At 53.4% G+C, this 15320-nt stretch overlaps 1 protein-coding gene across 2 annotated transcripts; it reads left to right on the top strand.

Annotated features, from left to right (window-relative positions):
* The first annotated feature begins 539 nt into the window (after nucleotides 1-539).
* COG1 (component of oligomeric golgi complex 1) lies at nucleotides 540-15292 on the top strand. 2 transcript variants are annotated; one of them, XM_057714865.1, is made up of 14 exons: nucleotides 541-900; nucleotides 3977-4221; nucleotides 4352-4533; nucleotides 4672-4842; nucleotides 7105-7261; nucleotides 8396-8606; nucleotides 8981-9772; nucleotides 10629-10775; nucleotides 11171-11332; nucleotides 12161-12288; nucleotides 12712-12820; nucleotides 13250-13359; nucleotides 13440-13518; nucleotides 14596-15292. In XM_057714865.1, the coding sequence occupies exons 1-14, from the start codon at nucleotides 586-588 to the stop codon at nucleotides 14737-14739; spliced, it is 2952 nt and encodes a 983-aa protein (XP_057570848.1). In that variant the 5' UTR covers nucleotides 541-585; the 3' UTR covers nucleotides 14740-15292. The 2 variants fall into 2 exon arrangements, with proteins under 2 accessions (XP_057570849.1, XP_057570848.1); XM_057714866.1 differs by lacking the exon at nucleotides 10629-10775 and having other exon boundaries at nucleotides 540-900.
* The last annotated feature ends 28 nt before the right edge of the window (nucleotides 15293-15320 follow it).

Below are 15320 nucleotides of genomic sequence, written 5' to 3'. Positions count from 1 at the left end.
ACTTCCCTTTTCCTGACACTGCATTCGGCGGATGACCAGAGGAAATAACGAACAACAAGGATGCCCCAGAGGGCTGCGCACCGAGAGCCAGGGGTGAGGGTCCGGCGCCTGCGGTCAGCTCTGCGAGCCCACCCGGCCCCCAGCCCGGCCAGGACACGGGGACGGCCGAGGGGACCGAGGGGAAGGGGACCGGCCGAGGATGCAAGTGCGGAGTCCCAGGAGAGAGACCCCGCTCCGGGGCCGCGAAGGACCCAGCGAGGGACACGAGCATCCCGAGGAGGGAGTACAGTCAGGCCGCGGGCGCTGGACGGCGATGATGACCTCAGACCTGCAAAGGCCCCACCGGCGCTGCGAGGGACTTGAGCGCCGCGGACGCGGGACCCGCAGGGCAGCCGCCAGCCTTCGCGGGCCGAGGACCACATAGGCCCCCTTTTACAGAGGGCCGCCCCGCCTCGCCCCGCCCCCGGCCGCCCGGAACAGGCAGGGCCCCCAGCGGGACGGAAGCGCTTCCGCCCCCAACCAAGATGGCGGCGGGCGCGGCGCCGCCGGGCGGAAGTGCCCCGCGGGACGGCTGACGGGTCCATCATGGCGGCCGCGGCCGCCTCCCCGGCTCTGAAGCGGCTGGACCTGCGCGACCCCGCGGTGCTTTTCGAGACCCATGGAGCGGAGGAGATTCGCGGGCTGGAGCGCCAGGTTCGGGCCGAGATCGAGCACAAGAAGGAGGAGCTGCGGCAGATGGTGGGCGAGCGGTACCGCGACCTGATCGAGGCGGCCGACACCATCGGGCAGATGCGCCGCTGCGCCGAGGGGCTGGTGGGCGCGGTGAAGGCCACCGACCAGTACTGCGCCCGCCTCCGCCAGGCCGGCTCGGCCGCGCCCCGGCCGCCGCGGGACCCGCAGGTCAGCCCCGGCCCGCCCCGCGGCTCGGTCCGCTCCCCCGGCGGGGCCTCACCTGCCTCGGGAGGAGCCCCCGCCGACCCTGGTCGGCTCCGCCTGCGGCCGGCCGGAGTCCGCGGCCCCGCGGCCGTCTCCTCGGGAGCGCCCCCGGGGCTTCCGGGCCTCGCCGCCCTCGCGGGGTCGCCGGGCTTCCCGACCCACAGCAGGTGGGGTCTCTCGCTGCCCTGCTCAGCTCGCTCCCTGTATCGCGTCCCCTGACTTTCTTCCTGGAACAGAGTTCAGTTTCCCCCGTGTGTTGACACCTTCCCCCGGAGTCGTTCCTTTCTCCTCCCAATCTCCCCTCCCCACGCCCCCAGCCCACCCCACCCCCACCCCCCCAGCCCGCTCCGACCCCACCCCCGCCCACTCCCACCCCCACCGCCACCCCAGTCCCAGGGATAACTTCCACGGCCCCAAAGAGCTCTGCTACACTTTGTAGGGATTGTTGGAGGATAGGAACCAGCCAACAAGCCCTCGTCTTTTAAGAGCGGAACATTTTCGTTTTAAGGAACTAAGGTTATTCTAATCAGGTTATGCTAAGTGTTCCCCGCCCCCGCAGTACTAATGATTAGACCCAGTGTTGGAGGATGCTAAGCCTAGTAGTGGAGCAGCCTTTTATGTTCCTGAAGAACGTTGACTTAGGGATGACACAGTGAAAGGGCGGGGAGGGTGAGAAAGGTAAATAATTTTTGTTCTCAAGCCTGGGAGAAGATCCTCGCAGCCACGTGGAAGAAGAAATTGCAAAAGTACAGTTTAGCTCCAGCCTGGGACTTTTTAATACTGTCTGGGTTTTAGAAAAATGCAGGTCATTAGGCTGGGCTCACACGGTAGGACCATTAGAAGACTGGAAATTCTTCGCTAATTTCTGAAACGAGAGATTTCATCCCTCCCTAAGTTACTTTGCACTATGTTTGTTTTCAGAAAAGTATTTATTTTTATTGCTGTTCTGTTCTATTTATTCTCAGTCAAACCCGCAAAAATTTGAGTACCCTCTGTGTTCAAGGCACAAAGAATCGAAATTCTGCTCTAAAGGACCTTACAATCTAGCTGAAAATTAAATCCATGGAAGGTTGATAAGAAAAAAGTACACAATTTAAAATAGCAGAAGAAAACATTTTAGGCGAATGGGTGATTGATTCCCAGAATAACTGTGCACATTTACCATGAGAATTCTGAAGGAAGTCACTTTGGGCTTGGGTCCTTCTCGGTTAGGAGGGGCCTTTAGGACAGATGAGGTTTGGAACGTGTGTCTGTAGTACGTAAAGACAAATAAATCAGGTATCAGTTTCATTAAAGCAGGGTTGGTCACCCTTGACGTTATTGACATTTTGGGCTGGACCATTCCTTTTTTTTTTCTTTTAATAAATTTATTTCCTTATTTATTTATTGGCTGCGTTGAGTCTTTGTTGCTGCGTGCGGCTTTCTCTAGTTGCAGTGAGTGGCGGCTGCTCTTCCTTGCCGTGCGCAGGCTTCTCATTGCGGTGGCTTCTCTTGTTGCGGAGCACAGGCTCTAGGCACAGGGACTTCAGTAGTTGTGGCTCTCGGGCTCTAGAGTACAGGCTCAGTAGTTGTAGCCCGAGGGTTTAGTTGCTCTGTGGCTTGTGGGATCTTCCTGGACCAGGGATCAAACTGTGTCCCCTGCATTGGCAGGCGGATTCTTAACCACTGCGCCACCAGGAAAGCCCTGGACCCTTCCTTCTTGGAGAGGCATCATGGGATCTTTCGCAGCATCCCTGGCTTCTTCCCACTAGATGCCAGTAGCTCTGCTGTCCCCCACTGTGGTAATCAAAAATGTCCCCAGAGATTGCCACATGTTCCCTGGGGGATGAAATCATTCTCCTCCCCCACACATGAGAACCAATGGATTCAAGGGTCCCAGGAGGGACTTCCCTGGCGGTCCAGTGGGTAAGACTGTGCTCCCAATACAGGGGGCCCGGGTTTGATCCCTGGTCAGGGAACTAGATCCTGCGTGCTGCAACTAAGACTCAGCACAGCCAAATAAATAAATATTTAAAAAAAAAAATGTCCTTGGAAGAAAGTAGCAGAAGTACAGGAAACCCTTGACCACGAGGCTAAGATACTAGGCAGCGAGGAACCTTTTAGAACTGAGCAAAAATACCAGCTAAATAGCCTTTGAAGGTTAATTTGACAGCAAAGGAGAAGGATGGATTGGAGGGGATAGAGAATGAACACAGCACAAGTGAGATGTCTTTGGGCTTATCGAAGTGGGAGGTGGTGATGACTTGCAGTAGAATCATGGAAGTGGTAGCAGAAACCTAAGTCGTAGAGAGATGGACGGAACCATCAGAAGGACCTGAATTCCTTGGGAGCTGGGGGCAGAGTGGTGGTGGTGCATGCGAAGACACTGAGGGAGATCTGGCGGCTAAAACTGTTGGTCGGGAGATGCGTTTAGTTTTTAAATTTTAAACATCCTGATTGTAGAATGGCAGTGAGAGTCCCCAGGGGAAATGTCTGGCGGCAGCAGAAAAGGCTCAGTGGGGATTCAGGGGAGTGGTGAGGACGACAAGACGCGGTGGCGGTATCCCTGGAGGTGGTGATTCAGGGAAGAGGACCACGAAGGAAGAGGACAGACCAAGATAAGTAGAGGCATGAGGACTGAACTTGAAGATCTGGTGGAAGGCTGGTGAAGAGGAACACCCAGCAGAGAAGCCCACGATGCGCTCAGCGCAGCAGCAGAAAATGTAGGAAGGCGAACATCACACAGGGAAGGGGAAAGCCCGCTCGAGGGGAGGTGCGTGGGCTCCGGGCTGTTGAAACATCCCGAGGATCCCGGATACCCTGACCGTGCGATGACCAGATTCGCTTTGCCCCCTCCCCGGGGCGGAGCAAAGGTGCAGCTGGTAGGAAAAGCTTGACTCCAGCAACTCTGCCACACCAGCCTCGGTGCCTTGCTGAGCATCACTGAATGGGGCTTCATGAAAGCTTCGTGCCCCCGAGTCCCCCGTGCTTCTCCCCTAGCCGGCTCCACGCTGACCTTGCTTTTGTTTGTCCGGACTCAGCTCTGTGCCTCTCCCCGCAGCCACAGCAGCCAGCCCAGGAGAAGTTCTACAGCATGGCTGCCCAGATCAAGCTGCTCCTAGAAATCCCAGAGAAGATCTGGAGCTCCATGGAGGCCTCCCAGTATCTCCGCGCCACGCAGCTCTACCTGCTCTGCTGCCACCTGCACAAGCTGCTCCAGCTGGATTCTTCTAGTTCCCGATACAGCCCCGTCCTCTCCCGATTCCCTATCCTCGTCCGGCAGGTGGCCGCGGCCAGCCACTTCCGGTAAGTAGGTCCGGCAGAAAGGCCTTCTCTGGCGATGGCCGTACTCCACCGCTCCGGTGTTAGGGATGTGCTGGGGCTCTCCTCCCGAGATGTAGAAAGCGCCCCGTGGCCTTTGTCATCCTCTCTCTAGGTCGACCATCCTGCACGAGAGCAAGGCGCTGCTCAGATGCCCGGCAGTGTCCGACCAAGCCGTGGCCGAGGCTCTGTGCTCCGTGATGCTCTTGGAGGAGAGCTCTCCGCGCCAAGCGCTAGCAGACTTCCTGTTGGCGAGAAAGGCGGCGATTCAGAAACTGCTCAACCAGCCGCACCACGGTGGGTGTGGCTTCTCTCCAAAATTTGGGCCTTAAACGTGGGCATGGGGCAGGAGGAGCTGCGGGAGACCAAAGCCTCCAGGGGTTCTCCGTTTCTAACTTTACTAAAGGAAATTAAGAGGATGGTTTCTTCCCGTAGGTGCTGGTGTCAAGGCTCAGATTTGCTCATTAGTGGAGCTGCTGGCCACCACTCTGAACCAGGCCCATGCTCTTTTCTACACTTTACCGGAAGGTGTGCTGCCAGACCCATCCCTGCCGTGTGGCTTGCTCTTCTCTACTCTGGACAGCATCACAGGCCAGCATCCTGCCGGTGAGCTCTTAGCCAGCCTCTTTGATTTTCTGGTTCATTCGTTTCCTGGGCAGCTCCCAGCTGCTGTGCTGGGCTCTGGGGACACAGCAGTGAACTGGACAGATTTGTACCCACGTTCATGGAGGTCACAGTCTGGTGCGAGAGGCAGATGTTGAATTCACAAATACACACGTATCTGCTTAATATCACTATTGGCCATTGCTATAAAGGGAGAGTACAACTTGACTTGCTATCATTGAGTGGAGGGACCAAGGTCAGGGACTTCCTTGGGGACAGGATATTTAAACTGAAACCTGAAAGTTGAGTAAGAGTTAGTCAGGCAAGGAAGAGACTTCCAGGCAAAAGGAAGAGGAGGTGCAAAGGTCCTGAGGCAAGGAGGATATTAGCTTATGAGGAACTGAAAGAAAGCAGGGGAGGCTAAGGGGTAGTAGGTGAGGGGAGGAGTAGCATGAGAAGACATGTGGCCAGTTCATCACTTGTGACCAGAGAATACAGTGCCGTGTGAACAGAACAGTGGATAACCTAGGACTTTCCAGGCTTCGTGGTCCTTCTGGTACAATTTCCACGCACCCTGTACTTTTATTTGGTAGTGTTTGTCCCAACTGGAATTAAACAAAATTGGCTTCTATGTGGCAGTGGTTCCCCATGGGGTGGAGTGGATGCTGAGAGCTCACTTAAGAGGCTGTCACCATGAACCAAGTGACAGACCGGGGGGCAGTAGAGATGGAGCTGATTGGACAACTTGGACATGTGTTTAGGAGATGATTTGGTGCGGGGTTGGCTGTGGAAGGTGTGGAAGGAAGAGGTCCAAGTTTACTAGAAAGGAGTTTTTTGTTTTTGGGATATTTTTATTGAAGTATAGTTGATGTGCAACGTTGTGTTAGTTTCTGGTGTACAGCAAAGTGATTCAATTATATATTCTTTTTCGGGTTCTTTTCCATTTTAGGTTATTACAAGATATTGAATATAGTTCCCTGTGCTATACAGTACGGCCTTGTTGTTTACCTACTTTATATACAGTAGTTTGTATCTGCTAATCTGAAATTCATAATTTATCCCTCCCCCGCTTTCCCCCTTTGGTAACCATAAGTTTGTTTTCTATGTCTGTGAGTCTGTTTCTGTTTTGTAAATAAGTTCATTTGTATCACTGTTTTTAGATTCCACTATAAGTGATGTCATATGATATGTGTTTTTCCCTGGCTGACTTCACTTAGTATGATCCTCTCTAGGTCCAGCCATGTTGCTGCAAATGGCGTTCTTTCATTCTTTTTTATGGCAAAGCAGTATTCCGTTGCATTGATATATATGTATCACATCTTTATCCATTCCTCTGTCGATGGACATCCTCGTGGAGGTTGCTTCCATGTCTTGGCTACTGTAAATCATGCTGCTAGGAACACTGGGGTGCACGTATCTTTTCAAATTAGAGTCTTTTCCAGATACATGCCCAGGAGTGGGATTGCTGGATCACATGGTAGCTCTATTTTTAGTTTTTTAAGGAAACTCCATACTCTTCTCCATGGTGGCTGCACCAGTTTACATTCCCACCGACAGCGCAGGCTCCAAAAGGAGCTGGTTTGAAAGGGCTGATGAAGAGTTTACATTGAAAATGTTGCCTTGGAGACAGCTGAGACCTCGGAGTGGGCTGTGGCATGGACGGGCGCCCGCGGGGGCAGAGCAGCGCAGCGAGTGGGAGTGGTCTGGCCAGAGACGCGGGGACGCGGTGCATCTGCCTATGGCTGCTGCTTGAGGGCTTGGGGTGGATGACATAACCCGTAAGGTGGAGCATTGAGCCTCAGGAAACAACAGAACTCAGAGGTCAGACAGAGGAGACACAGCCAAAGGTAGAAGGGAGAGGAGCAGAATGTGGTGACAGCCCTGAGGTCCTTTTCAGACCGAGATGTGTGTTTAACGGTCTCATCTCTGGTTTACTTTATCTTTCAGCTGAAGTTCTGCTTTTAAAATGCCAATGATCACGTCGCCCTCATTTTTCTCCTTTCTCTTTTGTCCCCCTTTCCTTTCCTCTCTGTCCTTTGCCTCTTCTTAGCCAATAGATGGCAGAGTCAGAGGGAAGCTGCCACACCCCTTCCCTGATGAGGTGGGGCCCTGGACATACTCTGTGCTTTCTTTTCCCCTGTTTCAGGGATCCAGTCTGGCAGCCCTGAGGAAGACTAGATGATTTTGGGGAGGTCCTTCCAGGTCCTTTATTAATTTGCTGTTCAAAGGATGGTCCCAATTACCTCTCCCTTGGCCTCTCCTTAGGGAAGGGCCCTGGTGTCCTGCAGGAGGAGATGAGGCTGTGCAGCTGGTTCAGACACCTGCCCACCTCCGTCGTCCAGTTCCAGCCGGCGCTCCGAACCCTCGCGCATCCCATCAGCCAGGAGTACCTGAAAGACACGCTGCAGAAGTGGATCCACATGTAAGCAGCAGAGCTTTCCCAGGGTGGGCGGGACGCAGCCCCCAGCCTCGCGTGTGGCCACAGCAAGGAGGGAGAGGCCCGACCTTCCGGATGCTGCTCTGGTCAGGCCAGCCCCTCACTCCCACTCCCCTCACGGCAGAGAGCCTCCTCTAGGAGAGCCAGGAAGGAATTTGTCTTTCAGCATATCACGCGGAGGATTTTTTTTTTTTTTTTTTTTTTTTTTCACGCGGAGGATTTTAAACCTTTATTTTTTTTTTTAATTAATTAATTTATTTATTTACTTTTGGCTGTGTTGGTTCTTCATTGCTGTGCACGGGCTTTCTCTAGCTGCAGAGAGCAGGGGCTACTCTTAGTTGCAGTGCGTGGGCTTCTCATTGTGGTGGCTTCTCTTGCTGTGGAGCATGGGCTCTAGGTGCGTGGGCTTCAGTAGTTGCAGCACATGGGCTCAGTGGTTGTGGCTCGCGGGCTCTAGAATGCAGGCTCAGTAGTTGTGGCGCAGGGGCTTAGTTGCTCCCCGGCATGTGGGATCTTCCCGGACCAGGGCTCGAACCTGTGTCCCCTGCATTGGCAAGTGGATGCTTAACCACTGCGCCACCAGGGAAGTTCTTAAACCCTCTTTATGTTAGAGTTCTGCCACTTCTGTGCTTTTACTTAGTGCAGTGTTTTTTGTTTTTTGATTGAGGTATAGTTAATTTGCAATGTTTTGTTAGTTTCATGTGTACAGTCAAGTGAGCCAGTTACACACACATGTGTTCCTTCTCAGATTCTGTCCCGTTACAGGTTATCACGTGATACTGAGTTGAGTTCCCTGTGCTGTGCTGTTCATCTGTTTTGTATATAGTAGTGTGCATCTCTTAATCCCAGACTCCTTGAAGCCACTCTCTGGGGCTCTACACTTGCTTCTAGATGGACGCTTCGGGGAGCAAGGGTAGGCCTGGTGAAGGGGCTGCAGGCCCCACCTCCCATCCAGCCAGAAATGCTGTGTTTACCTATATTTATAAACACTGAGACATTTATATATTTATATAGCAGGACCCAGGAAAGAGGTTTCCCAGTGGAGTCTAGCTACTTTTTTTAATAAAGGTGTGAAAACCGTGAAACTAATGAAGCCCAGGAAAAACGATTTTGTCGCAGGTGTAATGAAGACATTAAAACCGGGATCAGCCACCTGCTTGTGTACGTGACGAGCATGAAAGGCCTGGCGGTGATCCGCGATGCCACGTGGGAGCTACTGGCCGACGAGTCGATCCTGCACAGCTGGGATGTGACCTGCCGGCGGCTTCTGGACCAGCCGCTCTTGTTGTGGGAGGACTTGATGCGGCAGCTGTTCCTTGACCGCCTGCAGGTGAGGTGGGAAACCGCGGGGTCCGGCTGCTCGCTGGCCAGTCCCGCTGTGATCTTGTGACTGTCTGGGGAGGTTCCTGCCACTTCCTAAGTATATTCTTTCCCTGCCGCCTGACTCCAAGGGTGACTCTTCTGGATAATGAACAGTGAAAATGAACAGACCCTGGTGCCGAAAGAGAGGCCAGGCCTCTGTTGGGTGGTCGGGAACACATCCGCGTCTGTGGGTGACGACGGTGTTCTCTGCCACTGCCGTGCCGTCTTTCCGAGCGCGGCAGAGAACGCTGGTGCTGGCACAGGCTGCCACTTGGTGCTCTGGTGTTGAGACTTCCTGGAAGGAGCTGGGATTTGAAGAACTCTTCTCTCCTTCTCTTTCAGACTCTGACAAAAGAAGGCTTTGACGCCATCGCCAGTAGTTCCAAAGAGCTCCTCATCTCGGCCTTGCAGGAACTCGAGAGCAGCACCGGCAGCTCCACTCCAAATAAACACATCCACTTTGAGCATAACATGTCTCTTTTCCTCTGGTCCGAGAGTCCCAGCGACCTGCCTCCCGATGCCGCCTGGGTCAGCGTGTCAAACCGGGCTCAGTTCCCAGGCAGCGGGCTCTCCATGAAGGCCCAGGCCGTTAGCCCTTGTGTGCAGCACTTCTGTTCTGCCCTAGATTCGAAACTGCAAGTGAAACTGGAGGACCTCCGGGCTTACCTTCCCACTGGCGACCTGTCACCGCCCAAGGACGCCTCCCCCGTGCAAGCGAAGAACTGTGCCTTTGACAGGTACGCAGACACGGGGACTGTGCAGGAGATGCTGCGGCTGCAGTCCACGGCCTGCATCAAGCACATCACGGACTGCGTCCAGGCGCAGCTGCGGCGCATCGAGCAGGCTCTCCAAGGGCAGCAGGACATCCTCAGCGGGGTCAAGCTACACGCGGTGCTCTTCATGGCCAGACTCTGCCAGTCACTGGGGGAACTGTGTCCCCACCTGAAGCAGTGCATCTTGGGAAAATCAGGGAGCACCGAGAAGCCAGCAAGGGATTCTAGGGCCCTGAAGAAACAGGGGAAGGGGAAAACTCAGGAGATAATCCCCACGCAGGCCAAGTGGCAGGAAGTGAAGGAGCTGCTCCTGCAGCAGAGCATAACAGGCTACCGGGTCTGGAGCGCGGCAGTGGTGCAAGTGAGTGACGAAGCGCGGTCCGTCTGTGCCGCCATGCAATCCCCACTTTGTCTCCTTGCTATCACAGTCCAAGCTGGCCAAGCTCAATAAGGCCTTTTATTTATTTATTTATTTTTTATTTTTGGCTGTGTTGGGTCTTCAGTGCTGCACTCAGGCTTTCTCTCATTGTGGTGAGCGGGGGCTACTCTTCATCGTGGTGCTTGGGCTTCTCAGTGCGGTGGCTTCTCTTGATGTGAAGCATGGGTTCCAGGCGCAAGGGCTTCAGTAGTTGTGACTCGATGGCTCAGTAGTTGTGGCTTGTGGACTTAGTTGCTCCGCGGCACGTGGGATCTTCCCCGACCAGGGATCAAACCCGTGTCCCCTGCATTGGCAGGCGGATTCTTAACCACTGCACCACCAGGAAAGTCCCTCAATAAGGCCTATTAATAGTAAGGGAATAACAGTTCTTATTTCATGTAGTTACTTTCATTTTTCTCTGCCACATAGTACAAATGTAAGAACTTTCCCATTCATTTTAGCCTAGATTTTACAGACAGAAATCCTGGATTTTTTTCCTTTCATCTGATGAGAAGGAAAAACTTTCTCCCTGGTCCAGGGTCTCTGTTTTCTGCTCTTCAACCTGAACATCACCATCTCCACTGGTGTCTTCAGAGGTGGCCCCTGACCTTTGTAGGGTAGTTGGCAACCAAGTCCCCATCGCTGGTACCAGCAGTTGGAAGAAAAGTGAGGTTTGCCACTCACCGTCCTGCACACGCCGCAGGCAGCAGAAGCTGGTCTTGGGTAGACTCGAGTAGTTTGAAACAAACTCTGCACAGGATCTGAGCGGCCTATATGGATATTTGCTTTTTATTACCAGGTTTTGGCTCAGGGGTTCACCAAGTCACTGCTTTTAGACGATGCTGGCTCCGTCCTGGCTGCGGCCACCGGTTGGGATGAACTAGAAATCCAGGAGGAGGCAGAGTCTGGCAGCAGCGTCACGTCCAAGATCCAGCTCCCTGTGCAGGTGGGCAGGGGCCACCGCGAGCGGGCCGCTCCTGAGGGAGGGCTGAGAGTAACGCTGTAACCTTCTGCTGCGGGGGCAGAGAGGGCACGGGGCCAAGTACGTGGCCGACTGTTCAAGATGTCAGTTCACGATTCTTTCCTTTTGTAGCACAGACTGTGCTAATTAGACAACCACTTACCCTCAAGTGGAAATAGCAACGGAAAACCCAGTGCCAGGCCACCAAGGGAATGACGGCAGAAGTGACTTGTATCTGTTCACTGGTCTGCACTGAGAGGGGCTGCCTGGAGAGGTCAAGGTCCAGGTGTATAAGCCTAGTTAGGGTAGATGGCGCCTCTCTTAATGCGTCTCATTTAATTGGTGCAAGTTGGCAACTCTACATTCCTTTGTTCTTTTAGCCGTCCTGGTATGTGCAGTCCTTCCTGTTTGGCTTATGCCAGGAAATTAATCGGGTTGGAGGCCATGCCTTGCCAAAGGTGACACTGCAGGAGATGCTGAGAAGCTGTCTGGCTCAGGTAGTAGCTGCCTATGAGAAACTCCCAGGACAGAAGCAGGTGAAGGTGGGTGTGTGAATTTTTTCCCATTAAACACAGAAATAAAAACCATAGCTTTTTCTTGGGTTTGGGCCGTTCACATCCAGGATTCCAGGTGTTAGGGACCACTTGCCCTGGGATATCTAATCGGTAGTGGCTTCCAGCTCCTAGAGCTTAATCACACCCATTCCCAAGGGTCAAGCAGGTCATCACTAAAAAGGTAGTTCTGTACAAGTGGCGAGGATGAAAGCTGCAGAGTAAGAAAGCCCTGCTTTCCAAGCCCAGCTCTGCCACGTGGTCACTGTTGGCTTTGGGCAAATCATTAACCTGTTTCCTCAGGAGCCAGTGGGGACATGTAGGTGAGCTGCTGCTCAGGGTGGGTGTGCGGAAGCGGAAACAGCAGCAAAGCACAGTGTACCCCCGTCCTGTCACCCAGCCCTCCCCGCACCTGCTCTGCAGCCCCCTGCCTTTGGTGCGTACTCCTATTTTGTTAGTAACATTTTTAAGACAGGACCAACTTCTGACTTGGGAAAGAGTTCAGAGAAGTCTTCTCTCCTGAGCTTCCTCAGAAGGCCTCTCCTTCCTGCCAGGAGCTCTTTTCCTTTAAAATGACTGTCCCCAGCCCCAGAGACCTTGTTTTAAGGGCCAGGTGTCTTCCCTGCCATTAGGTTTCTAGTTTTAAGACCAAGTACCTAACATAACTTGTTTTTGCTGTTGTTACGAGATTAAACTGGGCTTCTCGAAAAAAAGCTTCTGAAATAACCAGCTGAAAACACAGCCAAAACATGAAGCTGTTTATTCTCAAATAACAAGTCATCTCCCTTAATGGGTGGGGGCCGAAAAATTCATTTGCAGAAAGAAGGTGCATTTCCAATGACCCAGAACCGGGCACTGCAGCTGCTTTACGACCTGCGCTATCTCAGCATCGTCCTGACAGCCAAGGGTGAGGAGATGAAAACTGGCCGTGGCAAACAGGACTCCAGGTGGGTACGCTCACCCTCCCAGTGCGTCTCCTCCACACCTGCACAGCCTTTTCCTGGGAAGCCACCAGTCATTCTCAACAGTAAGGGCCCACGTTACCAGCCAGATAAAGGATGACCGCCTGCTAGAGAGATTCCACAATTCCTCTCTCTCTGAGTCAGCCTACCAGCTGTTGGGTATAACGTGAGCCTCTGGTGCCCTCCCTAAAAACAACATGGGGAAGTTACAGACTGGACTCAGACACCCCAGCAGGTGAAAACCCCTGAGGATATGTAAGCTCCATGCTCAGTGACGAGTGGTGCTAAGCCAGCACTTAAGGGGAACAGACCCGGGTCCGGGACTTCTCTTGCATTTCAACGCTGACACCGTAAGATTGGTTTTGTCCTACAAAACATGGAGAATGATCATCTCGGTCCTTTTTTCAGAGTTGAGAAAGTGGCTGACTACCTGGAAGCGCTCATTGACCCATTCGACCTGGACGTTTTCACGCCGCACCTCCACAGCAACCTCAACCGCCTGGTGCAGCAGACTTCTGTAAGTCCAGGGAGAACACGCTCACTGTGGACGAGGCACCACGGGCTCCAATTACAGCCAGACCTGCCCGGCACGTAATGCTCCAGGAGGCGGGGGGAGAGGGGCGAGGACACAAAGCTGAGTTTAGTTACAGGGGCTAAAGGAGAGTTAGCTCAGACCCCGGGGCCGAGGCAACCCTGGGATGACCCTTTAGTTGTGGACAAGGGCCATTAAGGTTCTGGAAGGCCTCAGGAAGAGGAACACAGTCAAAGAGCCATGGACTCTGAGACTCTGACCTGCGGGCAGTGACCAGAGGCAGCTTGGAGCCTTAACGTGCTCTGGAGAACATTCCCCAAAAGGATGGTTAGAAACAAAGTAGGGGTTGACTGCTGGCAGGGCGCCGGAAGGTACGAGGCCCAGCCTGTCACTGTGCTGCGTCTCGTCCGGCAGGTTCTCTTTGGGTTGGTGACGGGCGCAGAGAATCAGTTCACCCCCCGGAGCAGCACGTTCAACTCCCAGGAAGCCCATAACATCCTGCCCCTGGCGTCAAGTCAGATCAGGTAAGGGTCCCAAGCGGTTCCTGCGGGGCCCCAGAGCTCCTGGCTCCCCGCCCCTGAAATGCCCTCATCTTGTCTTGGAGGTTTGGACTTCTGCCACTGAGCATGACAAGCACTCGGAAGGCCAAACCAGCCGGCAGAAGCATCGAGACCAGAGCCCAGGTTAGTGCCCAGAACGCGAGGTTCCTCCCCATCGATCCTGCCCCATCTCCCACTAACCCACCCGGTCAGCCCCGCTTTAAATAACCGATAAGGAACCAATGGCAGGATGCACTAATGCTGCTTTTAATGCGGCGCGACACAGAAGTACACGGTGTTCCCAGCGCGAGCTCATAGAGGTTCTCAAAGATGCCCACTGACACTGCCTGTAGCCTCATAGCAGAAACGTATCTCAGGCTGCCAAGGTGGCAGAAAATGTGCAGGACGGGGTGGAGATGATGTCTTGTGTTGAACAGGGTAAAAGAGTGAATGAACTGCTCACCTGGCACTGTGATTGTACTTATTTGGGGAAAAAAACGGTTTTGTTTCAGTGATGGCTTCATCTCTCATTTCTTTTAGTCGGGTGGGAAATAAAAGGAAATTTGCTTTCTCAAGTTTTACATGTTCTTGTTAATACACGTTTTGTTTCAGTAGGCTGCCATCCATTAAGCCTGCGGGAGTCCTCCTGGGTATTTCTGAAGTGTGTTCTATACATGTGTGTCTGAGAGCTCAAACAGCTTGTCTTCTTCCAGCACTTAGTCCTTGTCTGCTTTCTGTTTAGATAAAATATTCTCCATGTAGCCTTTCCACGTCCCTGCCATTAAACCCAGTAAGACCCAAAATCCTCATCAAACATCTGGTTTTCAAACTTGGGAGATGGTAGTTAAAAAAAAAAAAGTTCTTGCACAGGCCTCCCAACTCCATGCGACTGGGCCTGTGCTGTACCTCTCCCTGCTCCCCGCCCCCCCCAAAATCTCCATGTCTGCTCCAAGTAACCGACCTTTCAACTCTACCCACATTAGAGGAATACACCCTGGAGAGAAGGTACACACGTTTACCCTCTTCCTACTGTCCTCACCTTCAGATTTTACTTCTGTCACATAATAGAACCTCATTCTGGCCATGTCCTCCTCCATTCTGGACACAGAGCAGAGTCCCCGTCCAGAGCGGCCCCCGCTCCTCAGACCTGCTGTGTGTGCCGTGGGGGGGTGAGCAGGCCGGGGGCTGGGCAGACGCTAAGGCACTTCCCTCTGCGCACAGCAGCAGGCGGTCCCCCCGGCGCTGCCCCGAGCAGAGGACACGAGGCATGCGGACTCCTTGTTCAGACAGCTCGTCGCGGAGGAGGAAGACTCGTCTGCGCCTTCGCTGTTCAAACTTGGGTGGCTCTCCAGCATGACCAAGTGACACGGGACGGTCCATCTCTAAATAAATACTCCTGCGTTGTCTCCTCTAGAAGTGCCTCTGCGCGTTTGTTTCTAAGCCACGCCAGTTTGCAGTTGCCGCGGTGGAATGTGGCCCCCGGTTCCTGCTGGGGGCTACTGTAAGTGTAAAGTGTCCTTGTCCAGTAGTTGCACAGCACTTGTGACTTCAGACATCAGTTCAGAGAGCTTACACAGTGTCAGCCTTCACCAGCGCCTCAATTCTCGACGCTGTAAGGTGGGAGTATGGGAGCTCACACGAGCTGCTGCTGGACAAGTGACTAAGACAATGAGTCATTTACGTATTCCTTGCCTGTCCCAACCGAGCAGTGTTTTTTCTAAGTCTGAGATGTAGGCTCTGGAGGAGTAACGGTAACAAGTTACCTGGGTATCCAAGGGTCTGAATGACCTTCTCTCTGGAAATGCAAATATACAACAGAGAGAAAAGATGGTTATCAGGGCGGGCGCTGACTCCCACGGTCTGACTGCAGTCTGACTGCTCTCCTGTCACAGAGGACAGAGTACTTCCAACAGGACATCTACATACTAAGAGGTAGTATGGCAATT

This window comes from Hippopotamus amphibius, chromosome 17, assembly GCF_030028045.1.
Source record: "Hippopotamus amphibius kiboko isolate mHipAmp2 chromosome 17, mHipAmp2.hap2, whole genome shotgun sequence".
NCBI lineage: Eukaryota > Metazoa > Chordata > Mammalia > Artiodactyla > Hippopotamidae > Hippopotamus > Hippopotamus amphibius.
This window is presented reverse-complemented; position numbering and strand designations above follow the sequence as displayed.